The 27,537-nt window shown below is 37.7% G+C and overlaps 1 protein-coding gene across 1 annotated transcript; it reads right to left on the reverse strand.

The window, feature by feature from the left end:
* Window positions 1-7,328: 7,328 nt before the first annotated feature.
* On the reverse strand, window positions 7,329-24,852 carry LIPI (lipase I). Its single transcript, XM_068421366.1, has 10 exons — window positions 24,840-24,852; window positions 23,607-23,983; window positions 21,886-21,994; window positions 19,076-19,177; window positions 17,520-17,609; window positions 16,402-16,569; window positions 14,706-14,798; window positions 12,146-12,257; window positions 11,596-11,769; window positions 7,329-7,768 (listed from the first exon to the last, which is right to left on the reverse strand). The coding sequence occupies exons 1-10, from the start codon at window positions 24,850-24,852 to the stop codon at window positions 7,681-7,683; spliced, it is 1,326 nt and encodes a 441-aa protein (XP_068277467.1). The 3' UTR covers window positions 7,329-7,680.
* Between the last annotated feature and the right edge of the window lie 2,685 nt (window positions 24,853-27,537).

A 27,537-nucleotide genomic window follows, 5' to 3' on the forward strand; every position in this document is an offset into this window, starting at 1 on the left:
CCTATTTGCATTGGTGGTGATCTTCATAAAGCCTTACTTAGAGAGTTTGGGACTTCCTGCTCTGTTGCCCTGAGCTACTCCGGGATAAACTACTCGCAAAGAGACACATCCACAAGGCTACTCCTTCCACTCAGGAATCAGAAGTTAAAACAGACGCATCTTCATAATCTCTTTTATCAGTTCACAAATGATGCTCATTCATATTTTAGGCTTTCTCTTTTTCCAGTGCAGTGATATATTCACTGGAATAGTTACAGACTAGTTGTAGCTGGAGTCTACGGATTGCAACAAGTTCTGTATACCAGTGTACTATGCCAATTGCTTATGATATAAATTTCACTATTTGAAACAGTCTTCATGACTACATATTGTATTTGAATAAATACTGAGACAGATTGATATGATTAAGAATACATTAATAAATCATCATCCACTTAATTTACTAGTTCTTTGTTAGTTCTTAATCTAAATCCTGGCTTACCTCTCAGCAATAATATTTAAGCAAGTGTATTTTTCCCTTAATACCCAAAGTATTCATAGTTCATTTGCCTTTGACTACACAAAAAAAAAAACAAAACAAAACCCAAAAAGATCACATTTCCCTTTGTTGACTCATCTTAAAATCATTTCTAACTCTATTGTCTGAACATAACAGGAAAAAAACTACAAAGCCAGGCCTCTGTCCTTTGAAGGTAGCACAGAAGAGAAGCATTCTTCTTATGATCAAGTTTTGTGCATGTTGCAGTTTCCTTAACAAGGTTAACCCCACACTGGCATGCTTATCTACAGTGAAAAGACTAATTTAAGATGTTTTCTGTATTGTTGTTGCTTTATAGTTTATGTGAAAAGGCTGCCCTCTTCTGACTATTTTTTCATTTCTTCTAAAATCTTCACACATTTTTCTAGTCTCCAGTTACACTTTATCCTTTGTTTCTCTGTATATGTTATTGGTAGGACCATTATGCCTTTTCCTTACATTCATATTCAGAACAATGTAAGAAACAGATGTAAGAAGGCTAAATACACTATGCAATTAATGCATAAACTGCACACAGTTGATAAACATGATAAAAATCACCACCCCTCCACCACTCAAACAGTCAAGCAGGAAACAAGTGGATGTCTGGTATTCTGAGGTATGGTAGAAATATTAACTGCTACAGATGTCACACTTCCACTTCTTAAACAGGTGTAATCTTCCCCTTTTCAGATAAACCCACTGTACAGCTACCTTTATCCATAGCATTTTGTCAGTACCTGCGTAAGCCTTTTAGTTTGAATCAGGACTGTGCTTCTGAAACAACCGTCTCAACTTACCATATCCTAGTTCGCATTGCAGAGAAGTCTCCGAGTATGCAGAGTGCGTTGCTTTCAAATGAAATTAAATTGAAAGATGCCTTCCAGGAGCACACCTAATGCACTCTAATCATTACTGGGGAGTCAGTCAGTGGGACCAGAACAGAGCTTGTCTGAGGACTCCCTAGAGCTAGAGCATGTGGTGAGTAATCGAGTCTCACACCAACAGTTAAGGCTACCAATCCTCTCCTCCTGGGCCGTGCTACTTGATGGCCACAACCACTGTATCCAGCTGCACTGAAGTCACAGCAGGTCAAGGACCTAAGAGCTGAGTTTATCTAAAAGCTACCACATTACTTTTTTAGGTCATAAAGCTCTTAATCAGTGTTTCAGTCCTGCAGTGCACAGAAGGATGCAAGGGCTGAAACTAAAACTTGATTTTGATGCCACAGTGCAGAGCCTCTTTGGCAGATGCAGTGAACCCAGGGCTCTGTGGCAGTAGGCATACAGGCTGGTTCTTCACCTTGTGAAAAAGGACAGACAGTTCAGCTGAAATTGAGACCATCTCAACACAGGCTTCTAAGAGTTAGCCTATTTTACACATTGACCATTTAACAGCCCCTGAAGTAAGGCCTGTCACCCAAGAGTTCCTCTCCCATTGAGTATTCCCCTTACTGGGCTGACCTGTGCTTTCTCTAGCCCAGTCAGTCTCTGTCCCATTCTGCACATCCGCACACCTTCAAGAGGAGGGGAAAAAGTGCGCCCAGCCCGGGAGGGAGTACAGCATGAGGGCACAAGCACTCCCCTGGGAATCCATAGATGTAGACAGACCTAAACCTCCCCAATGCCACAGGCGACTAATTGTACTCCAGACAGGGTCTCTTAACCATAAATTGTGTCTGCTAGGGAATAACAGCATATCATTGTCCTTACACTTTTTTAACAGAAGGTAATCTGTCTCAACTTTTTGTGTGCAGGTTAGTTCAAGGCATTAGATGTGCACCAGGCTTGCCCACCAGACTGAAGAGGGAGGTGTGCGCATGCTTAGATTTGGGATATTGATTAACCAGGAGGCACCAAGACTGATGCACACATCTGGATATGCTCAGAAGAAACCTTGGAAACTTCAAAGTGAAAAAATAAGCTGAGGTACCCACTGAGTGCTGTCAGTGGCAGATGTCAAATGCAGTAGGTGACTCTGGACTTAGCATAAATCCTGGTTTAGTACCTCTTTAGGTCCCCATGTCTGAATCCTTCCTTCCTCACTCATATCAGCTGTGCTGTATTGGTCCATCACTTGCCATCCAGACATGAAAGTCTCATGTGATTATTAATTACCCTGAAATGCCCCTTTAGAAGTAACACATAACTCTACAAAATTAGCATAAAAAGAGCAGATGTTTTTACAGGGCTTTCTTCTTCCTAAAAATATTCCTGACCTCCTTTCGGCATCTCCTTACTAAATTGCTTTCTACTTAGCTGTATATAAACTTCACCATTAATTCCACCAACATATATCTGCACTTTACCTTATACAAGTAAGTAATCCCAATGTGAAATCAATCCTTATCTGAGGCTGAGATCATAAACCATAGCCTTAACCGTGTATAGCATCACTGAAATCAATAAAGCCATCCCAAATTACTGGCAAATGGTCTTGTTTACATATCTTTAATCTAGACCATTTCAACCTATTGTGAATTAACAGAGTGGTGCAGTGAACGTCTCCTGTATTATACATTGTCTTTTGTCTAGGTAAGCTACTGCTTACTCCAGTGACTACTAGCGCTTAATGAGTTTCTTGACATATCCTCACTGTCATGTCATATGAAATAGTATAGTTAAAAGAAAAGATTAATTTACCAAATACAAATCAGGTCTAACCAAACACAGGAAAAACAAGCTTATATTAGTTTTATAAACCTGTCACTTAACAATTTAATCTCCCTGTGACTAAACACTAAATAGAAATACTGCATTAAGTCTCCCAAGTTTGTTGCATTTGATAGAAATAATTTAGAGTTCATTATTACAAATATATCCTAACGAGATCCCTTTGGTATTACTACAATGTACTGGTTAATTACAGAGCTTACATTTACTCATGGGATATATCTTTCTTCACATGTATAGAGATTGTTCCTTACAGTTAAACACACTAGATGATACAAGCAAACTTCTAAAATAAAGTTAACAAAATTTATCATTACAAATTGGGAAGTGTTTCTTGACTGGACAATTTTCCATTTTACAGCTGAGAAAACCAAAGCATGACAGTATCACCAGGCCACCCAGCAGGCCAGTGCTTATTGCCAAGTACTGAACCAGGAGAAAATCGGAGGATTTAGGGTAGTTCTATAAAGCAAATATTTCATCTCAAGTCAAACTAGTCTGAAATGACCTTTTTCTCCATTTTAGATTTTCTCAATGGAAATTGATTTGGGGTTTTCAGCTCATTCTGAAGTTTCCCAATGAAAACAGGATGACCAGGATGGTCAGGTGGACAGCAGGATGACCATGAGCCAGCAGTGTGCCCTTGTGGCCAAGAAGGCCAATGGCATCCTGGGGTGTATTAGAAGGGGTGTGGTTAGCAGGTCAAGAGAGGTTCTCCTCCCCCTCTACTCTGCCCTGGTGAGGCCGCATCTGGAATATTGTGTCCAGTTCTGGGCCCCTCAGTTCAAGAAGGACAGGGAACTGCTGGAGAGAGTCCAGCGCAGAGCCACGAAGATGATTAAGGGAGTGGAACATCTCCCTTATGAGGAGAGGCTGAGGGAGCTGGGTCTCTTTAGCTTGGAGAAGAGGAGACTGAGGGGTGACCTCATTGATGTTTACAAATATGTAAAGGGCAAGTGTCATGAGGATGGAGCCAGGCTCTTCTCAGTGACATCCCTTGACAGGACAAGGGGCAATGGGTGCAAGCTGGAACACAGGAGGTTCCACATAAATATGAGGAAAAACTTCTTTACGGTGAGGGAGACTGAACACTGGAACAGGCTGCCCAGAGAGGTTGTGGAGTCTCCTTCTCTGGAGACATTCAAAACCCGCCTGGACGCGTTCCTGTGTGACATGATCTAGGTAATCCTACTCCGGCAGGGGGATTGGACTAGATGGTCTTTCGAGGTCCTTTCCAATCCCTAACATTCTGTGATTCTGTGATTCTGTGAAAACATATGTACACCTCCTCACAGTAAAATGAAAAATGTTAGTGGATATTTTGTACTCTGACAGAGAATGCAAAACGGTACTGCAATGACTCCAAGCCCTCTTCAGCTCTCATGCAGAACTGTGCTCCACCGAACTACCATCACCACTTGCTTCAGAACAGGGAACTCCTTGGAAGATTTTCATTTTCTGCCTGACTATGGCATACTCTGCTGAGCTTAGGGAGCTGACAGAATTAGTACAAAGTAGTATGTGGCAGTGAGCCATAAAAAGCAATGCATTTCCGAACAATTACAGCGTATTTTTGTTGGTGCTGGGAGACACAAGGCTACAGTCCAAGTGCTTAGCCACTTGAGAAGTGCAATTATGCACTGGAAATGCACTGCCTGGAACTGTCCCTCTTACGAAATGGAAATTACCCACTACAATGGGAAATTAGAAAAAAAAAAAAAAAGTTCCTTTCTGTCTCATGTCGTTTATTGGAACCTCCCTATCAACCCTGCTGCTTCTTTCCTTTTTACCCAAAGTTTACACAAATCAAGGTAACAAGTCACTATTCCCGTCCTACCCTTTTTATAGGTATGCTTAAAATGTGTGAAAATATTATCATTACCTTTATACCGCACCACTGTGCAACATTGTTAGTCATGTCTGTATGTCTCCTTGTATCTTTTCAACAACACCTTGTCTCACATTTATTCCATGCATTTGTAACAGAAGAATTCTAGGAGGGTATCTCAGTCCTCAATTCTTCACATTTTCTTGCTCAATGTCTTATGTCCTACCCCCACAATATATCACAACCGCCATTTTGCCAGTATGTTTACGTGATGATCGATAAAGGATGCCTGCAGCTAGCAGTCCATTGCATGAGAGTTACAACTACTGCCTAAAAGCATATCTTAGTGCAAGTTCTCCTTTCCAAGGGCTGCAATACCAGAGTTCTGTCCTAATTTGGGGAGCAAAGGATATAGTTCATAATGAAAATGCCAACACCAGCAAATGCTGAAAAGGTAGACTTCTATGTGTCTCTGTCTTTAGATAGAGTACGCTGTTGAAAATCAAGCTCGTACGGGCTGACAATCCACAAAATAATAGGGGAAAACCCCACTCATTTGACAACTACATCAATAATAGCTGTGGGAATAAACAAGCACTCAGTTCCATTACTGGAAAGAGCAGTATATCTACCCTCCATGCTGCCAATTTAGAGCTAATACAATTTCATTATTTTTTCCAGATATTAACTTGCAATTGAATATCTCAAGCAAAATAGAAGTTTATAGTCAAAAATTGTATTCATACCTCTGTACTCCAGTTCTTCTCAGCAGGACAATGAAATCAATGAAATCAATGAAAAAAAATTGAGAATATAAAACAAAGAACAAATGACAAAATTTAAAAACATATAAAAATACAAAAATTTAGAGAAGTTGTAGAAAGCAGCATTACAAGGAAACTTAAGAGGCCGTCTGATACATTTCTGTGCCTGAACATCTGTGTCATCCTTTGACAGACTGTAGTTCAAGACATTTGAGATTTACTCTCAAGTCTCTATGCTTTTTTAAAGTTATACAAGAAACAGGTATTTGGAGGCAAGGTCATGAAAGAAAGACAGCTCGGGGTGATGAGAGCAAGGCTGGACCAAAACCTGCAGAATGAAAACAAGCAGAATAACAGCAGTTTAAAAAAAAAAGGGAGGAGAAATACAAAAAAAACACCCCTCCATACACATGCATATAAGCAGACAAAAATGTCTTCTCCTGTGTATCTCCTAATGACTCCCTCTGAGGAAAGGATCAAAGAAGTACACAATAAAATGATAAAGCTCAGTAAGACACCACCTGAGAAAATCCATGGTAACTTAATTACCATTTCTACAGAATAAATAATTTTTTTAGAAGTCAGTCCGTGAGCAAGTCTGTCCACAGTTCCGTATTTTCTTGGTGTGCCCAAGCCCTTTCTTGTCTAGACAAGTAGAAGCATGTGCAATGGCTGGTTCAGAGTTTTGCACGTACTGAGGGGCATGCTGGAGCTGCCTCTTGCAATGAAAAGGATAAAGTTATAACTTCCTTTCCCTTCCTTAGGACATTATCTTCCATCTTCCTTCTAACCCAGCTGTTGCCTTTCAATAAAACTTACAATTCGTAGGTTTTGGACATCCCACTCCATTGACATTCAGATGAAATTGGTTAATAGGTTCAAACAAGCATTGCTGTCAAGAGCAGGGACAGTGGGGACATTGGAAGGAAAGGAAAAGGATAATGTACATAGGATGCATTTACATGAGAAACCAGGGTTAAATATATAAAACAACCTTAAAAAGGAAAAATACACAGAACACAATACTGTTTTTCAATCAGTACCATCAGGAAAGGCAATCTGGCATTGGAAAACCTTTTTCTGAACTAGAGGAGGAAATCTTTATGTAGGGCTTATTCTTGCTCACGTTGCAACAGGTGAAAAGCTGTCATCAATCTCAACCTCAGCAGCAGCTCTAATTCCAAGAGGCCCAAACAGAAACAGAATGAAAATGCATTTATTTCATCTTTAAGTTAATGTCTTCAGAATAGACTTTAGAATTATTTCATATCTGAAACATTGCTGCCCTGTTCATAGCTTCAGTAGAAAAAAATCTGAATTGTTGCAGTAATACTCATCTATGATGTGCATAAAGATAACTGATTTAAATAGCAAACTTACATGTGTGCTCACAAATCTTACTGTTCCAGTTATCAGAATGAGAAAATGTGAATTAATTTATTCAATGAACATAGCACAGCAAAACTGCTACTAGATATGTAGATCACATGTACAGTATATTAAATTCACTTAGTAGACAGATAATTATGTTTCTATGTAAAAGCCATTACAAATAATAAATAATGAAATACATGTATGACAAATAATGTGCCAGGATTATGCGGATAATTCATATTTAATTCAGTAGTTGCTTCACTGCAAACAAATAATAACAAATAGACCATTGCATGTTCTCCACCATGATACATTACTTTATTCAGATTTCCCAAATACGTTGATATCTGAACTTTTCCATTAATTTCACCCTAAGGCACTCAAAGCAAGTAATGCATATTACCAGGTAGACTCTTGAAAATAAATCTAGCTTATCTCATTTCCTTTCTCATTGCAGTCTTTATCGTGAGGAAGAATCAAAATGTCACTGCTGTGAGAGAAATTAAGTTAGTAGAAGCTCTCTCTTCATGTACCCCTCTCTGGGCAAGGGATAGGTTTGAAGGTCAGTTCAGTGTTCTCCATCAGTACAAAATCATATCTGCACAGCTGCAGCCTACAAAAGTAGAAAAAGAAAAAAATATGCACAACAGAAAAAGTTAACGTTAATAGAAAAATATTTTGGTATTTGAATTATTAAACCTCCAGTATTTACCACCTCTCAGAGATGGTACTCAGGACAAGAAGAAATGTCGTCTTGTCTAAGTTTACACCCTATTTTATGCATCTCTTGAGTAGTTTTGCCAGATTGTGAACAACAGCCAGGACATCAGCTGGATGGTGCAAAGTGGCATGAGTAAGAAGTGTATCACATTAGTCTGAAATATGAATATGCAATACTTCATCCATTAAAGCTATTAATCTGCATTCAAATTAATTCTTTAGAACAATGGTCCAAGAACAGCCCAATCCCTGTTAACATGGGGCCTGAATAATTTATTTTGAGTTCCCTAGGTGTTAAAATTTCTCTGCTTTCATTCCACTGAGGAAACTAGAAAACCACTTCATAATATCTTCTAACTCTTCCAGTTGCAATGACAGCATGCACAAGAAAGTTTCATGCAAGAGAGTAATTTGTCATTTAAACACCCAGAAAACTCAGAACTGCATAATACTACACGAACACACACAGAGGTCACAAAGGGAGTCACACACACACAAAATCTTACTTTTTGAGGTCAACATAGATGCTCTGCCTTTTAGGGCAAAGGCAGGTCATAGCTCTGTCCTTCCTGCGCTACTATAGATAAGACGGTGAGAACTGGTTTGAACAGCATACCCTCTGATGGCACGTCTAAGGGCATACAAGCTATGATACTTATTTAAAATTATCTTCTATATTGCTCTGAAGTCACAGATGTGGCTATACAACACAATCCACCTCGGACTGGGATGTAGGGTACAGTGAAACAGCTAAAGGACAAAGCCTGAGAAAGAACATTCCTCCAGGCACTTCTGTTGTTGCCCGTTAGTGTGAGATTTTCAACAAGTCAAGGCTCCACCTGTTTGTATAGGAAAGGACTATTGGATTTCTGTATAAGAATTTGAGGCCCTTTAAGTATTCCACAAAGCTAAGACAGTAGATTTTATGATTAAGAAGTTCAAGACAAATTCTGGTATTCTGTATAACACAAAGCACAGAATTTCATCCAGTCCTTCATCCACAATTTGTTTTGATCTTAATTTAATGTTTTACTACTATATTATTTTTGTAGAGGGAAAAATAAAGGCATAAAAGCACAGAAACTGTCAGCATTTTAAAAGTCCTTACACAAGACCATGAAAGAACTCACAGGACAAATTTCCAACCAGAACAATGTAAGGTTACTATATGCATCCATTGCCTGAGTTGACTTTCAATATTTCATGTAACAATACAGTGTTGTATTTTAGCACATTTGCAACAGTATTTGCAAGACAGCAGCACGGTGTGTTAGCATAGTCAGTTCTCCAACAGAAGTCGTCACGTGGGAAGGGCTCTATCTACCACAAGGGACACAATACTTAGACAAACTGTAACAATAAATACTAGAAATAAAAACATATGGTTGCCAACATATCCTATCTCATTTGAAGCGCAATCCATCTAAGCTTGTGATTACTGAATACCACGAATGCCTCATCGGTGAGTACCCCTGAGCGAGGAGCAGGTTCTCCGGTTCACCAGCAAGGAGCAAGACACAAATAATTTTTTTGCTGGGTGAGGCATTTATAATCCCTCACCCCTGTGGCTTCTCTGCTGTTTACAAAAAAGCAAGGGCATGCCACACCCTCTTGTTCACTAGAGGTATTAACAAGGTCGTCCTTTTTATTACTCCTGTTCTTGTTTTAGCGAAGAAAAACAAAGGTGGCTAGGCTAAGTATCTTTGAGGCATTCACCCTCTCCACCAATTGAGTTTGAATTGACTGACAGGTTCAAAAGCTTTTTGAGAGAACTGACACCTGGACACACACACAAGTTAGGAAAGCTTTCTGATTTTACAGGTGAGCAGGAATGATTTATCTTGGAGACCAGAAGAGTCTAAAAATTATATGTAGCTTTTATCACTCCCACATTCACACACCATCTGTGTGAACAATGGGCCAGCCCAGTAGACAATTGTCAGTGATATTCCCCAAACTCCCACTCTCTGCTATTAACCCAGATCTGGGGAGACTGAGACTCCTGTTGTCTTTCAACCCTGCACCTGTCCCCTAGTTTTTACCTGCTACTTTGTTATATGAATAATTTAAATATTTTTAATGTAGTTTCTAGTTGATTATCCTGTATTCAAGTAATTGTTATAATTACATGTAACTAAATGAGGTAAATATAGATAATTACAATGCGCAATTATGTAATTATACCAACCAGCAGTGTTGTAACATCTGTATTTAAATTACCTTCACATGCTGATTCAATACACTATTTTCTATTGCTATCTAAAAGTATTAACGTGCCTATATGACTGCCATCTGATGAGGCTCCATACAAAGGACTTTAGTAGATCCTATATTAAAGCAAGTCAAGTGCATCTTACTTTAAAACTAACAAGAGTCAGAGTAACAGGAATGAAAACTTAAAACCAGTAAGGGCTGTTCACTGAAAAACTTCCTTATTTGCTAGATCATTATCTGAAAAAGTCCTGAATGCTGATAGGCTTGCATGAAATCTATCTTCTGATTTATCACCGTTGGGCTGAGAAAAAAAAAACTGCAATATGGTTTAGAGCTTTGACTATCTCTCATCACCAAATGCTTTTTAATAAAATCATTCCAGTTCACCTGAGAGCTTAAAACTTATGGCCTTCAACAAGTTAATAAAGTCTAATGTATACACATTAGGGGGTACTATTTTGATTACTATTCTGTTTCTTTTTAAGTCTCTCCCACCAATCTCCTCCTCCTTCTCAGTAAATATGAAATAGCAGATTAATTTAACAAGGTTTCATAATTTTTACAAAGTATCATACCCAATTGCTACTAGACTATTTTCATCTACCAAATCAGAAAGCCTTAAATGTTATTTCTCAATTTAACAACACATACTGACTTAAGACTTACTCATATTATTCCCACTCATTACTTATTTGATAACCATTATCAGATTTTATTTTAAATTCTGACTTTGTTGAATCTGCCATTCATATGAAGAAAATTAACATAATAACTCTAAAATAAAGTACTCTTGCTACTCCTGGATATTTCTTACCTATTCCATGTAATATGTTATTTTCACAAGATGCAGATGTAAAATTTAATTACTATGCTATTCTACAAGTAACTCTGGAGATCTAAAAAATGAACATATGGCAACACTGCCGAAGTATTTAAAACCAGAAATAATTAATAAAAGCTTAGTAACAACACTTAAATATCCAAAAGTGCAGATGATTTAATTTTAAGTGTAGGCAAGCATAGACTGTGTTTTGGTCTTGGAAGGTCTTTACTATCAGCAAGAACACCAAAAGCCTATTCCAGCCACACAAGTAGCTGAAGTGCTCCATTTCATATATGAGTGTGAAAAGCTGTGTATGGACACATGATTAAAATCAGAGAAGTGCTTAATACGATTAATCTTCTGAAAGAGAACTCAACCATGTGGGTGTAAGTCAGGCTGGCCTACGTAAGTGGTACTTGATAACTTGTGACCAGACAGCAGCAGCAGCCTGCTCTATCAAGCATCATGCATGGCACCTACATGTACAAGGTGCTGTGCACCAAATGTGAAAGTAGAGAGCAGCTCTTCCACATGATAAATTTGATCCTAGGTAGGATGAGAAAGATATTCATGCATTTAGGAATATGCGATTAAAAAAATGAATAGAGGAAAATACACATTTCTGAGGAATCATCCTGAGCAGTTTAGTTGATACACAACTTTGATACATGACAAACACTCACCTTTCTGGATTATTAAGAGATTTCAGCTTCATCTGGAGAATCCTAAGCTTGTGTTTTGGGCCTATTAAAGTCTTTGTAGAAAAGGTCAAGGAAATTTTCGATATTTTGTCAAGGTCTTGGTAAAATCCAGTTAGTATTTTGACTCTTCTATATTGCTGAAACGTTGAAGCTTCACTAAAGAAAAATATTATTTCTAGTCAGGTTTTTGTTAGCTGAGTAATATTCATTATTACTAAGTATTATTATTAAGATCAGAAATCTTGTAAGATGTATTGACTTTGAGCATTCAGAACAAGGACACCTAGAACTGGATTCAAACCAGTACCATGCAAAGACCTGGGCTAGTTCATAAATGGAGAGAGGATCATTTCAGTGTGAGAAGCATTGCCTCTGACACTGAGCCATATCCAGGAAAAGGAGCCATGGCCAAGTCTTAACAACCTCATGATACTTTTTCCGCTTACAAGTTAACAAGTTAAAAGGTTTAGGAAACTCAGAAAACTAGTCCTATAAAGTGATAAAAAAGACTTAGAGACAAAGCACAACATACCTATTCATCTTGGATTCTACTGTGTTTCCAGCATAATCTGTTATTTTAACTTTAATGAAACCTCTCCTAATACTTTTATTCCAGGTAGTAATATCCAGTAAATAGTTATACACTGCAAAAAGGAATAGGAAATAATAAGATTCAAAGAATAACCTCAATAGGATACAGTTGTTGTTATCATCCTGTTAAAAGTATTCACTGGCTGATGATAGGAATAGTGACTCTTTACTCCTAAGTTACCAGCTCAAAGCAGAACAAGAAGGCTATTGACAAAAATTAGCTACTACCAAATAGCTACTTGGAGTTCTGTGTAATTAGTGTATAATTTCCTCCGGTTCTTACACGGAAAGGATTTGCATCAGAAAGCTACCATCAGAATTAGCATGAAGAGTTTGACCTGCCTAAGGAAAAATGCAAAATCGAGCCCTAACTAGCACCTTCAGTTTTTGGCAAGCTCTGCAAAGAGGGGATATTTGAGCTATTCGTGTAATGACACTATCACGTTGCCCACAAAAGCAACACGTTCAGAAAATAGTTGAGGTATATTGGCAGAAAGAGGGGAAGAATAGCACTGGCACAAGTTTCATGTCCAGGCAAAGCAGGCAGTTAGCTAGGTGAGCACATTGATCAGGTGGTAAAAGCTGAAGAGAGACATTATTCCTATGTCCTGCTTGCCCAGCCTGAGCAGGTGCAGCAGTACAAGTCCTCCAAGCACCCTTCCCTTGGAGAAGACAACCCGCCAAAACCTCTGTGTGGATACTAGAAAAACTGCATGGGGAATACTGAGGAAGAGGAGAGGGGTCTGACTGCTTTCCCATGCTCCAGCCCCTTGTCACCCTCCCCTGGACAGCCCACTGCCTCAGGAAAACAGGCTGGCTACCTGGGGCTGGCACCCTCTGTGCACTGGCATGGAGTTGACCTGCTCCGCTGTGCCCTCGGAAACCCTGACCTGGCCTTCTGCTGCACTTCCCTAACCATCACCAACATTGTAACTGTGCTATGGCTACCCAGTACAGCTACCCAGAGGAAACACAACTTTACTACTCCCAAAGTAAAGAGCCAATCAAACTTTTTTTTTTGGCATGTTGCTTTTTAACATTCTCTCCTTTTTAGGAGAGCCTTTTTAGGCCAAGCCTCACCTCATATGAAAAACTTGTCCTGCTCAGGTTTACATTTTCACTTAGTTTTAAGACCTCTTGTTTATTTCTATTTCCTCATTTTTTCAAATATCTAAAAACTAAAATAAGGTTTTAGTTAATAAATACTCTCTTTTTCAGACTGGTTTAGTATACGCATTTTTCTTCTTGACTTTGCATATTTTCCCTTAAATTTATGCTGTCATTGCAATGTTTCTTATTTCTCACCATGTGCCTCCTCCTATGTTTGGTAGTATTTCTCCCTCTCTTTTCTCCCTTCTATCACCCCTGTCCCAGAATACTAAACACAATCTTTTCCTTCTGTAATGCCCTGTTCCCATCACCAGGATTCTGCCTGGTTGGATTTTTGATGAATTTTAATATGTGTGAGAGCAAAAGTAAAGCTGTATCTTTCTGCAGGAAGAATGAATGAGGAGACAGACCTAGCAGCCTGTGCAGCCTTGAGAGCATGCAAGAGCAAAGCCCAAGCAGACGGGAGCAGGGGAGAACAGTGGTAGCAGGTTTGAGCTGAGCTGAAGGACCACTGGGAACAGGAGTTATTTTATGTAAAATCCATCACATCTTCATTAACCTCTCCTTGGCCCTTTGGAAGCTAAGTAAACATGATTGCCACTATAACAAGAGACATTCAGTCCCTGGTCACAAAACTTGCTAAGATGATAGAAAAAGCTAATGGGAAATCTTGATTTCACTTGAATTCCCTGTAAGCCTATCCCAATATCCCAAATCAAAGTACCTTAAACATAACGAAATAGAAGAGTGTGCTAACATTTGCTTATGATGGTAAAGTCTGTTAATAAAAACAGAAATTGAATGAGAATCTAAACTGGACCTCTACATGGATAGGCAGGTATCTAAACTGTTGCAGCTAAAGCACATGCCATGAGAGTTCGTTCCCGTATAGGATAAACCTGAAACAGTCAGCTAAGCTTTCCCTCGAGTGGACCTTTAAAAGCTGAAGTAGCTTTAGTTGATTGTGGGGCACTCCCCTCCAGGGGAGGAACATAGATGTGTCTCTTTTCCATCCCCCAGCCTGGGCAGTCTCGATTCCCTTTTTTGCTCTCCGAAAATGCCAGCAATGATCCCGTCTAAGCAGGTTCTCTCAGTCCAGCTCTTTCCCTGTCAATTGATTCTCATTTTCTGGCTTACTTCTTCCTCTTGGCCACCTCATTACTTTTAAAGACATGTTTCTTTCTCATTTCACATATTGCTTACTCTTCTGCCACAATCATTCTTTTTCTTCCTCCAGTCTGCAAACTGACACCTCATGGTTTATTACACCATTTTACACAGCACCTAATAATAACTTTCTACTTTTAACATGCCTTCACTCCAGATCATCCAACAAATAACAGCCATAACATTTCATAAAGAGTGCGTTATATATGTATACAGCCACTCACTGCAGAATGGGTCTTGATCCGAAGTATCAAAATAAGCTTTTGTTGGTGAACTCTTTGGGATTAACAGTTTTTTCCATCCATCAGCATAATAACCTGAAATCCAACATTTAAATATTTCATTTCAGACATTTAGCAAAATCATGATAAGCATATAATTACACAAAAGAAACTCAGCCAAGGTGACAGATTTGACTTTAATTTTCTTAAACATTCTCTGAGAAAGTAAATTGACTTGGAAAATGCAGGAATCCCCTGAGTACAACAGAATGTAGTATCTATGTATTTCATTCTTCTAATATATTAGTATCACTAAAGTTGTCATAATATAATAGTTGGAATCTATTTAGTCTAGAGTACTAACTCCAAAAAATAGTGCTTATAAACTCCTGCAGAGGTAATAAAAACAAACCCAAAAAAGTAGCCCACATATTTGCAGAGAACAGTTACAGAACAGTTTCACATTAAGTAAAATTTTTTCATTTCTTTTTTGAATAATGAAAGTAAATATTTTTAAACCCTCTAGAGGATAATTGTGGATATTATTTAATAAAATGTTAGATACTCTTTAAACCTCCTAAGCTTATGGATATAACGTAGAAAGAATTTTTGTTTTATGCAATTCTATACTCATTGTCTTTGGGGCTTGATAACAGCCCTTGTTTCTAAAATGGCTGATCCTATTCTCTCCCTCTTGATTTCTTTACCTAGACTGGACAAGGAGGGCTAGTACCAGGCTGCAGAGCTGCCACTGCAAGGCAGCAAGCAGGAAAGCTTTCAGTAGAAGGATGCTATTTCTCCTCCCAGTTCCCAGATTCAGCTGCCTGCCATTTCCTCATAGGTTTTCTGGTTATTAAAAAAAAAAAAAAAAAAAGGTAGCAGCTGACTGGTCAAATATTTCTCCACCTCTAGCTCGGGCATTCTGTGTATGTGCATCAGGCATGGCTAATAACCATGCTGGGGAAGTCCTGGAGTTTTTCTGCCCCGCTATAAGGTCCCATTATTGTTGGGTTTTATTATAAAATAGTATACAGATCTGTCTGTCTATGCTTTTTCTCAAACCTGATATAACTAATATATGCAGAGTGTACCTCCTAATAGAAGGATGTAAAGAAGACAAGGTACAAATTGAAAGTTATTTTCCATTTAAATATTTTAAAAATTTCATTCTTAAGAAAACCCTGCCAACTAGGAAATGCTCACACTATTGTAGCTGTTTTCAAGCTGCCCCCAGATCCTCTCTAAAAGCAATAAAACCCCAAACAACTCAAACCCCCTCCAAATAAAAACTTGATTCCAAAAGAAAAGCCAGAGAAACCATGAAGTTGCTATAAACATTATTACTTTTAAATAAAAAAGAGGTACTCTAAGGATGATAACACACTATATGTGCCTAACGTGATCAACTAAGTAGAAGCAGTTTCTCTGTAGAAAGGAAACACACTGTAAGTCCATTTCAGACTGGAAAGCACAATAATCAAAGATTAGGAACATTCAGCACCTGTGTCTAGCAGACAACTATAAAGCAGACAAAGCCATAAACTTTAAACTACTTTAAACAGTACGCAGCTCTGCAGGCTATCAGTCTCTACAGGTCCCTTAACACAATACTACAGATCTCTAGAGTAGCCCCAGAAAGAACTAGTCTGGATTCCCCAGAAAAATTCAGCCAGCCCAGAGCAGACATCATAACTCTTACCCAGTACTGGACAGGACATTGGCTGGAAAGCTTCACAATCAACACATTTTCCTCTCTTGAAATCCAAGTAAGAGTCACAAGGATATGTTATTATGTTGCACCTTCTTTTCAAAGATGATAAGAAGAGGTAGACAGATCTTTGATGGTCACACTTAAAATACTGAAGTCCTTCAGGAAAGAAAAAATGAAATATACCAAGAATATGTAATCATTTTTCTTCATGAAAGAAAAGGTGTTATCAAAGTAATCCCATTTACCTAAGTCATTCTTAGTTAGCCATGCTTTTATTCTCTGGTTAGTTGACCACCAAGTGCAAAAAACAGATGCCCACACACAAGAAGAAGAAATTGAAGACTGTTTTGAATATTGCAGGTGCAGAGAAAAGTCTACAGGGTTTTATATGCAAGAAATAGTCTACTAAGTCCTATCAAATTTACAGAATTATTGTTATAAAATATGAGTCTGAGTTAAAATTTGCCTTGTTGAATCCCGTGGAGAACATTTTGGCAGAAAAACTATTGTGAGGTATACAAACCATGAGCATTGTACAGATGAAGATGATCCTGAGTCTTGAGGGATTTTCCCATATTCCCATTTGCCCTATCTATGCTTTTGCAGCAGCTCTAATTCATAGCAGCATTGTGCAGATTAGTAATAGGAAGGTAGACAGTTGTAAACATATCCAAAAAGAGCAAACAAAAACAATGGGCAGCAACCTTGCCTAAGATTTATGGAGGCTGAAATAAGAAAAATTCTGCAGCAAAAGACCATATTGTAAAACTGTGTTGATCCTAGAGCCTGAAAGACCTGTCCAAAAATTAGTTCATCATTGCCAACCAGGAGGAACCTAAGACACAGTGAAGACTGTAATATAATTCCATCATACCAATAATAATGCTGTGATGGAATATGTATGCTTATAGGAAGATCTTTATTTAAAAAAAGATGTCAAATGCCTTTGTTATTTCTCATTTGCTGAGTGGGGATGGAAAAGAAAGAATACAATGCCCTCAGCCCCCATATTACCAAATATGTGCAGTGTTAATTTAATTCAATTTAATCTTTTTTTGATTTTATTTCAAACTCTTTTCTCATTAATTGAGCACATTTTTATTTACCACTGAATACTGTTTGTGGACAACCAGGTTGATCCATTCCTCCATTTGGATAGAAATCAATCGTTCCTAAAGTTTTCTTGAAACCTAGTGCTAAAGTAAAAACATCATGAATCAAAAATCAGAAACAGAATTATGCAGTGAATTATTTATCATTACATTGCATTACAAAATAACATGAAGGTCATAAAGGAATTTTTTTTGCAAATATATTGTTCTTTTGCTCTGTAAATGGAACTCAAGTTATGAGGTAAAACCCATGATTTTTTTTCTTTTTAAGAAAGTTCTACACAAGTAAAATGCTGTACACAAATGCATAGAAATTTGTGTGAGATTTCTACTACCACACAAGAAAACGGATAGAACAGAAGCAACTATTTAGTGCTGTAGCTGAGACATTATTTGCACAAAGAAATTAATGAAATTCATGTTCTCTACAGCAACAAAAATTCTTTCCCAATGTAATATTCATTAGAGCAAGATTTTCCATTTTTTGCATGACATTGGATTCTGAGCTACACTAATATAAGCAGTATATTAAAGTAGAAATATCTGTATCTGTCCCATAAAAGACCATGAGTAACATTTAGCTCAACCTGACCTACTTTTCTTTTTACCACGCATTATCTTTATTCACATAATTAGAGCATTACAAAAATTGGTATTTTACAGCTTCACATATAAATTTGTATAGTAAAATGCTTGATTTTTAATATAACTAAAGAAACTGATACAAAAACTACACAAATAATGGGACAAGTACAGCAGGTTTGAAAGGTTTACTTATGGTTTTGAAAAAAAACCCCAGATGATAGCGTGGATAAAGCAGACTTTACAATGTTCTTCATTTTAACCTTACAGTAACATGATTTAGAATTTTAAGCAGTGGATCTGTCCAGTGTACTAATATGATACAGCTGAGACTGGCTGTCTCAGAAGGCACTTTAATTCTGTGATAGTCACATACTTACAACCTCTATGTTCATACACACTAGCAGAGCAATAGCATGTTTATGCTAAACTATTTTGCAAATAGCAGTGTCATAAATTAATGCAATAGGCATGCTTTATTCAATGTGCAGACTTTTTTTTTGTATTCAGAAGGAATATACTATAAAAAACAAGACATAAATGACAATGGTGTAATCGCTACTTTTGCATGACGTTAAACAGACTCATGACTATATGGTTATCTGCATATGCCTTCAGTTAGCTGTTGGACATAAAAGTTAATTCAGTATTTTCAGGTTCAGTCATGAAACTTCACTCACTCAATAACATGGCTACTCATGTCAAAACTGAACAAAACAGCTCATCATGGCTGAAGTCATTAGCAAAGCTGAGTTTCAATTTCTTGATGAATAGGGATAATAATATACAATATGATTTCAAAAGTATGGATATTGTTAGAAAGCAACAACACAGAAATCCAACTGATTGATAACACAAAATAAACTTCTGTAATACTACTTGGATGTTACTGAAATAGCTTATCCCTTCTCTTTCACTTTTCTGCCTTTCCTCAAGTTGAAATAGGACAGTTAAGACTATGTCATTACCATCAGTATCTGAATGGATTACATCAACAAATTGCGCATCAGTACGATCCAGTCTCCCCTCTGGTGGTTCTCGAGTGAACGAAGGGCCTGCTGGATCAAGACCTAAATGAAAATAATGCTAGCATTACAAATCCTGGGGTCTGTTTCTACAGATGTATACAAGAGTGACATTTGAGCATTATTCATCAATGACTTAATTTTCCTGGGATAATAATAAAAATAAAACCCAGTGCAATTCTCAAGTTTCCATTCTTCAACTTGCTAAGCAAAGCAAGGGTTCCTACCGCAAGACTGATCAACCCATATCTTTGAATTTCTCTCTCTCTCTCCCTAATAAGTTGTGCTCATCTCCCAGTGATGAATCACAAGCCAATAGCACTAGAGATCAAATCAGGAGAATTAATTTGGTCCTTTTCCCATAAAAATGCTATACCTATTAAGCACTTCATAAAAACAAAATACACAATGTAACTACTCTCACCACCAGAACACAAGATGGAGACATCCTGGATAGAGACAATTTCAAATGTGCCTTAATCATTTTATCAGTTGGTGTTGAAATTACTTATAGGAAAAAAAAAACCAAACAAAAACTGTTATAGGCAAATAAGTGAAATACCAGTTTTCGACCACATTTTCACCTGAAGGAGGGTTGGAAATCTTATACTGAAATCAAAACTCAACTATGACAAAAGACATTCCATCTGAGATCCACAAAAAGCACTTTATATCAAGGAGGAGGGGAGTTAGGTGGCAAAGTACTTGAAGCATAAACACTGTCTATTCTCATTCATTTTAGGGATAGGATTTATTGTTGTGCAGCCTGAAGCCTGATAATTTTCAAGATGGTAATTTCTGTCCTTCACAGGACAGTGGAATTGTTAGCTGAGGCTTGCTCTGCTCCTATTTTCTTGAAAACAAAAGCACACACAAAGAGGAGTAAGGAATCATAGAATCATAGAAAGGTTTGGGTTGGAAGGGACCTTAAAGATCATCTAGTTCCAACCCCCCTGCCATGGTCAGGGACACCTTTCCACTAGACCAGGTTGCTCAAAATCTTGTCCAACCTGGCCTTGAACACTGCCAGGAAGGGGGCATCCACAACTTCTCTGGGCAAGAAAAAGCAGCAAAGATGGAAAATACAACTGTCAAGGCAAAACATATTCCTTCACTCACCTGACTCCTAATTGCATTCTCATTGATTGAGAGACAAGGCCAGTGTATGACCTTAGCTTATCCAAATTTCCATTATGATTTAACTTGGCAGATGTGCTTTAAGAACTAGTCCAGGAAGGTTCTCTCTCAAGATCAAGATAATCGAGACCCAAAGTACCACAGAGGATTGTGGAATGCCAGGAATACACATTCATAGTACCTCAGGTGACAGAAGTCATTGTTTTAGTCTACTAATTAGTTCTATATTTCAGAAACCTCCAAACAGTGCAGATTTTTTTTTTAAATCTCATTTTTCCAGCATCACTTTGCACCACTGGCTCAACTTGTTTGAAAGAGAGTACCAAAACAGTCACTTAAGAGGTTATGAGCCTTGTGCGTTTGGACTACTAAATCTTTGCCTTTATTCATCCATATTTGTAATTATAAGAAGGTAATTGAAACATTTCATATAATTCCATTTACCTGTGAGCATCTGAGTTCAGAAATTACATGGATCTACTAGCTCCCAATTATTGTACAGAGAGGATACAGACCTGCTAGCCTAGCATTGCAATCAAGACTGTCCCTAACCAGTGACACCAACAAACTCTAGGGAATTGTGTAAAGTGGAAATGAGTATTCTTAACCAAAGGAATATAGCTGGAGCCTATGACACTCCTAGAAAATGCCCTGACTTTCAGATTGTTGTACAAAAAGGGAAGGAATCTCTAAGTCCCTTTCTTAAGGCTGGCTACTAGCTCCTCTTACATTTTGGGGAAAAAAAAATTACTTCAGTGCTCTGAAGAGAAGGCTTGGAGCAATTATCTCAAGAAGCGGTAACTGTCTCCTTTCAGCCTGAAAACAGCTGCTCTCTTAAATCCTAAACACTATCAGGATCCAACAGTCCTGTCTCCCCTTACCACCTTTTCTGATAGTTAGCTGAGTCAGCTCCCTTCTCAACACACTAGCTGCAGTGAGTTTTGTTCTTTCACCACAAGAAGCATCTGGAGCCCGTGCACTCACATTAGCACTGTGGATTCTGCCCTAGGAACCAGCATCTAAAAGTTAATCCTAAACTCCATGCGACCCTGGTCCTGAAAGATGTACCCACCTGAGGGTACTCCCATTTTCACTGTATGCACCACTCCCACAGATGACAATGCTGACAATGCAAACAAGTACGAGGTAGGATTTGCAGTATCCACACACAGGTTGCACACCTGATCTAAGCTCCTTGTAGCAGATAGCTCAACATACTAAAGCCTACACCATGTTCAGATACCTCAAACTGAAACTAAATCCTTAGTGTGTGGTCTGACCAAGAGCTTTTGAACTTCCCTTCAGAGGGACCCGACTTGCTCAATCAACTAGACAGAAAGTCAGGTAGCACATCATTTAACTTAAGTGGCATTTGGATGTAGCACTCAATTTTCATTTGAGAGATTAGAGTTAAACCGGTTGGAAAATTTTAGCTGCACCTTATGTCCTGAAGGCAGACTTTTACAATTTTCCAAACTTCTCTCACGGATACATTTTTCCCCTTGTATGTTACTAATTAATCAGTTCTTATTTCAGTGCTAGCATCTATGTCAAATGCAGCTATGACAACAATACAAGGTACATTAGAATACACATATGAGGATTAAAAGCCTTACCTGTAATTCTGCCAATTTTGCCATTATACTTCTGACCAACAAAACCAGCTATATGAGCCCCAAGACTAACACCAATCATATAGACAGTGTCAAGAGAAGCTCCATCTACCTATCAAAGGAAAAAAAAACCACAAAGCCACAATCACACACACAGTTAACTGAGCAGACATCAGTAGACTGATTTAGTTTTCACTTTTTGTCAGTACTGTCTAACTCTCTAACTTTAAAAACAAATGGAAATTACAAAGTTCTTCTCAGTTTGCCATTCTGTACTAGTTAAACTGCATAGTAACTATGAAATTCTTTGAGTAGAAAAATGTAAAAAGGAAGCTTGAGTCATATTTCTTCCAAACTGCCACGCTAGTTAGAAAGCAAGCAGGGGAGGGAAGAGGAAGACATTTACCAGATACAAGAAGGATGAACTAAAACTAAGAACTAGGGAAAAAAAACATCTCCTGCCTTATCCTTCCAATAAAATAAATTAAAAATGTAATACCATTAACAAACACTTATGCCACAGAACCGCTGAGTAATGGTGTCAAAATGCACACCTGCAGGAAAGCCTTAAGATGCCCATTCTACAAAGCAGGCAGTATTTAAAAAAAAAACAAGTTCTGAAACAGTATCAGCAGACCTGTTAGAATCTCTGCAAAAGTGATGGGATGATATGTGGAATCTGAGATATTAATGCGTCTCAAAACGAATTAACAAAGGCCTCACAAGAGCTTGAAAGTATGAAACTCATAGCTGTGGGACACAACATAACCCACTACCATCACTTTGATGACTCTTACAACAAGATTGGCCCAAGTGTGTCTTGCAGTCATTGCTTTGTCAGGAAGATGTGTAACCAGCAATTAACCAAAAATTCTGCATCAAGAAATTTGCTAAATACACCTTTTTAACCCACTCTGGATTGGACTGTTCTTATAGTACTGTTTTATTTTTCTATTCCGTAACAACAAATTTACTGTCATAATTACAAACTGTTATGAGTATATCTAGTTAAAGAGGGCAGATTCTGATAGGCTTTTTCTTCTTTCACCTCATCCTTTATCAAAATGCAGGGTTTTTTTACTCAAATTCCACATGCATATTTTCTTACCGCAGAGCATTCAAAATTTCTGAGAATGGCCAGGAAAAGAAGTGGTGAGAACAGAAGAAAAATCAAGTGATAAATCTAACAATGCCATAAATGAGATTATAACATTTTTTGTTCATTTGATTAAGCAACAAATCTAAAGCCCAGTTAAGACTACTGCCATCAACAATTGTTTCAACTGTTTCACCTCTTGAATCAGGAAGATTATATCATTTTGGAACAAATATTTATATCTCTGACAGTGATTTCTTCATTTAAATTCTTTAATTAAAGTAGTTTAATACTAAAAAGAGTAGGGGAATGTTTTTGTAAAATTCTAATGCTGCATACTATTTGACCACCTCTCGTTTCACCTCCCCACTGGTGCAGTCACTCTTTCCAGAAGACCTAAAACTTCCAGCTGGCTAAAGAAATCAGATGCGCTATTAGACATACTTCAGCGAAAGGGAAATAAGAACTTGGGTGAAGTAACTGCATGCAAATTTAGTAAATACTTTGGTAAAGAAATGTCATTTGATGCTGTTTACTGAGCTTCTCTTTAGACATATTTTAAATATCCATTCCCACCCAAAGTATGCTATTCAAACTTATTCAGAACAGATGCAACTCTCTGCCTTACCAGCATCTGGTCAACATAGTTCTTCAGTATTTCTGCAACTTTTCTGCAGTTTTCAACAGCAGTTATATAATTCACAGTTGTGGCACCACGATTCCAATCAACTATAATGAGATTAATATCATCTGAAGACAGTAAAAGCTCCTTGATGTCACCTAGCCATGCCGGTGGAGATCCTGTTGGTCTGAAGCCATGAATAACAAAGACAATTTTCTTGGAGGTATTAAGGTACTCAGATGCAGTAACATTGTGTTCAATGAGTCTCTCAGAACAAGTCGGATTTTCTCTTGTGTATAGCAGTAGCTGGACTTGGAGTTCTGTTCCAGACAAAGCATTGCCTATATTGAGATCTGTAAATTCAGGACATTTTTTCTCCTCATCTGAAAAAGATGAAAATGTTAGCCAGTCATTTGATGAGTTAGACCGCCTGAAATACCACCTCTTCGCTTTTCTTTCCACATTTTTCCACTAAAAGTGAAGAACTTTCATATTCTTCACTCCAGACCTTTGGAATGAGGTGCCCGAACGTGCACTGAACAACAAGGAGCTGTAGTTTAACTAATAACTCTGCAGATACCACTATGCTCCTCTGAACCCTTCAAATACAAAACTAACCTAATTGTTCCTGAACAATATATTTTCTCCATAACAAATACAAATTAGCAGCCAGTGTTGATAAGATCCTTTGCTTAACCATCAAATTTAGGTTCTCAGAATTTTTTCACTAGTGTGTGCTGTATAAAAGGGAAGACCATTGTGTTTGTTTCTTCCTCTTTTGGCCAGGGTGTCAAAGTTGCCAATCCCTAGGCCTTATTGTTTGATCTAGCAATAAGAAACAGTTGTCTGATGGTATGGGGATGATCCAGAACCCTTCCCTAGTTTTAGATCACCATAAGGACACCACTACCAAGAAACAAAGAAAAAAAGAAACAGAGGATCCTGTCTGGAGTTTGAAAAAGTAAGAACTTGTAAGGTCAATGTACATAACGGCACAAGAACTGTAGTATTTAGCATTTCTGCACTCGGACAGTTACGGTATACAAGGTTAAGCTGTAGATCACTCAGGATCAACAAGAGGATGGAGATTTTCAAAAGAGTCTAAAAAGACTGAATTTTTCCCCTGTGTGCTTATCAACACCAAAAATTAATGCTTTAAAAAGTATCCTTTGGCTACTGAGGTCACATTGTGTGGATAAGCCACTTCAGGATTCTGGGCACAATGCTGACGCCTGTCACCGTTCTTCTGCATGGCCTCTTCACCTTCGCTATGGTGTTAGCTGGTGTATGGCCAAAGAAATCTGGGCCAATCTCTTGACTTCTAGTGGGCTATGTTACTTCACACAAGGCTTTTGTCTGATATTTGATGGCACCTTTCTCTATTTTCCTGTCACTAACAACTTTGTAAAACAAGAGTCATTCATCTTCTAGAAAGCAAAAGTAGGAAGAGAAATAGCGCCTACTCAGTTCCTTAAAAAATAATAAAAAAAGAAACCTGAATTTCTCAGAAATTTTTTAGTTATATGAGAGGCAGTTCTACCTCTTCCCCTTTTCCCAGCAAGCAGCTAGCTGGCAGAACCGAATCTACCACATTTGCACATCTGAGACGGCCAGAGAGCCCTCACCCGTTTATAAAGCTGTGAAGGGCAAGTGCTGGGGGGTTACAAGGTATCTGAAAAACGTATTTGATATTATAGTGCAGACCTAAACAAAGCTAAACAATGAGAAGTACAGCACTTAATATGGTAAAGACACTAATTCACTTAGGGAACTAGACCAATCACCTGTAGGCCAAACCATGTATCTACAATGACCAGACCAGTCACCTCTGGACTGGACATCATAAAAAATAATGGACATTTCCAAAGCGGAGCAGAGTTGAAGTTACAGAGTGTTAGAAATGGCCTGAAACTTCCTGTCTCAAATCATCCAGACAAAAGTTTAATGTCTATCATCACCTTATGATAATAACTACAATTATTACATCTGGGAAAAGTTAGAATTACCTATATTTCAAAATAAATATCACCGTTCTCCTCATTTAGACACTGAATAATTTAAGTAACTTTTACTGAGATTACTGGAGAGGTTAGTAACTAACTAGTGATACAGGAAGGCATCTCAGTTTCATTGCTGAGACTTATCCAAGAAGTTGTTCTGAAATTAAGAGCTGTTCAGCTGCAGTTGCCTTGAATTTAATGAAAATAATACTCAAGAACCTGGTAAAATGTCATACATGTGACATGATACTGAGATGTTAATAGAATGTGTCACATGTAATCTCTAGTTTTCATATAATTATATATGACAATAAAACTAGAACAGGAATTCTATTACACAAATGTCATATACAAAGCTAAATGATAATAAACAGCCACTTGATTACATATTTGCTATTCATATTCAAAGCTACAATGTGAAACTCTCTCATTTTTGCCTAATACTGTTCTTAAATCCAAGTTTAATCACTGACCCTTATAATTTGCTCCTACATATCTAACGTATAAAAGATTCACGCTAAGGTATTATTGAAGTGTTCCTCCATATCCATTTAAATGTTTTGATTTCTAATCATTTGATTGGTAGAAATAAGAATTAATTCTTCTAAAGCCAGTGGTATAACAGTGACACAAAACAGAGACACAGCCTGGTCCATAGAAGTGAGGAGTCTATCACAAGGAAATTATTTTAACTGACGAAACCTATTTACTAGCTGGCAAATGTCAAAGGGAAACAACTCGTTTACTTATGGCTGTGAAATGACAGCAAAGTCATTCTTTAAAAAGTAAATAGAGAAAAAAGATTATGTCTTTACTGTGGAATTAGATAAGTACTATAAATAGATTTATAGATTTAATACTTTGAATTGTTTAGTGAGGAGTCAGTGAGTGGAGGTTTTTCAGACTCCTATTTCTGATCGACTAGCGGAAGGAATACCCAGCTGCCCTTTGTGCACGCTTGCGGGAGGACTCACATACACTGTTCTGTACAGTCAGAACACACAGATAGGTGTTGGGCAATTACATATGCAGTTTAACTCAGTTAATATACAATTTAAACTTTCCTGTGAACGTTTGTAAGAGTTGTAAGTATCTTCTGGGGTTGAAAAGGGGAAAATCTTAAGTGCACAATGACCTTTTTCTAACTAAATTTCACTATTTAAAGCATAACACATAGCTGGAAAACCCGTCAACCTACCAAATCAGCAATAAAGTTATGTTAATATGTTAAAACTATTTCACAATTACCTCTTTACTTTGTACAAAGTGCACATACCAGAGTGTGTCTCTGTGCAAAGTACAGCCAGAGATAAAGTATCAGGCTTTGTTCTATTTACTTTAAAATTAAAACCTATGTCTCAGTTTCAAAGTGATCAAATTCTCTTTGCTAATCGTCTGCTCTATTAGGCATAATTCACACGGTTTAATCTTTTGTCCAATTTAAATGAAGGAATATTAATTTTTTATGCTTGAACAAAGCCAAGAGACTATATTGCAAAGAATAAACTAATGGTTCTTACCTGATTTCACCCAGTATATCAAACAGATGAAGAAACACAATTTCAGCATGTGGAAATGGCAAATACGTAATATCCACAGACAAGTGGCAAATCTAGTGTTTCCTTATAGTATGCTAGATTTCTAACCTAACTGAATGCCACTAATGAAGTAAGTGACATGTAGAGTAGGAAGCAGAAAGCAAGCAATTCATGACTCCTCCTATTGAATGACTTCAGTAGGTAGGGTGGTTTCTGGTCTTTAAGGGTTGGGACTGTTTTTTAATCTATTTTTCTCTCTCTTTGGCTATCAGCAGATTTACACGTAAGCAACCGATGTTATATATTACTGACAACTGTTACATGCGTGGAATATAGGAAGCAGAGCAACTACAGGTACATCACATTCCAGATTGACCACGTGTCTTTTTTTAAATGTAT

The sequence above is a fragment of the Nyctibius grandis genome, chromosome 2 (assembly GCF_013368605.1).
Source record: "Nyctibius grandis isolate bNycGra1 chromosome 2, bNycGra1.pri, whole genome shotgun sequence".
NCBI classification, from domain to species: domain Eukaryota; kingdom Metazoa; phylum Chordata; class Aves; order Nyctibiiformes; family Nyctibiidae; genus Nyctibius; species Nyctibius grandis.

Bases quoted from the DNA above. Each gene is read 5' to 3' on its own strand.
- LIPI (XM_068421366.1), bottom strand. The intron at 19,178-21,885 runs GTAAGGCTTTTA...ATTTTCATTTAG, and splicing joins CAAAATTGGCAGAATTACAG to GTCTTGATCCAGCAGGCCCT. The intron at 11,770-12,145 runs GTATGTTGTGCT...ATTTTTCTTTAG, and splicing joins GTAGAATCCAAGATGAATAG to TGAAGCTTCAACGTTTCAGC.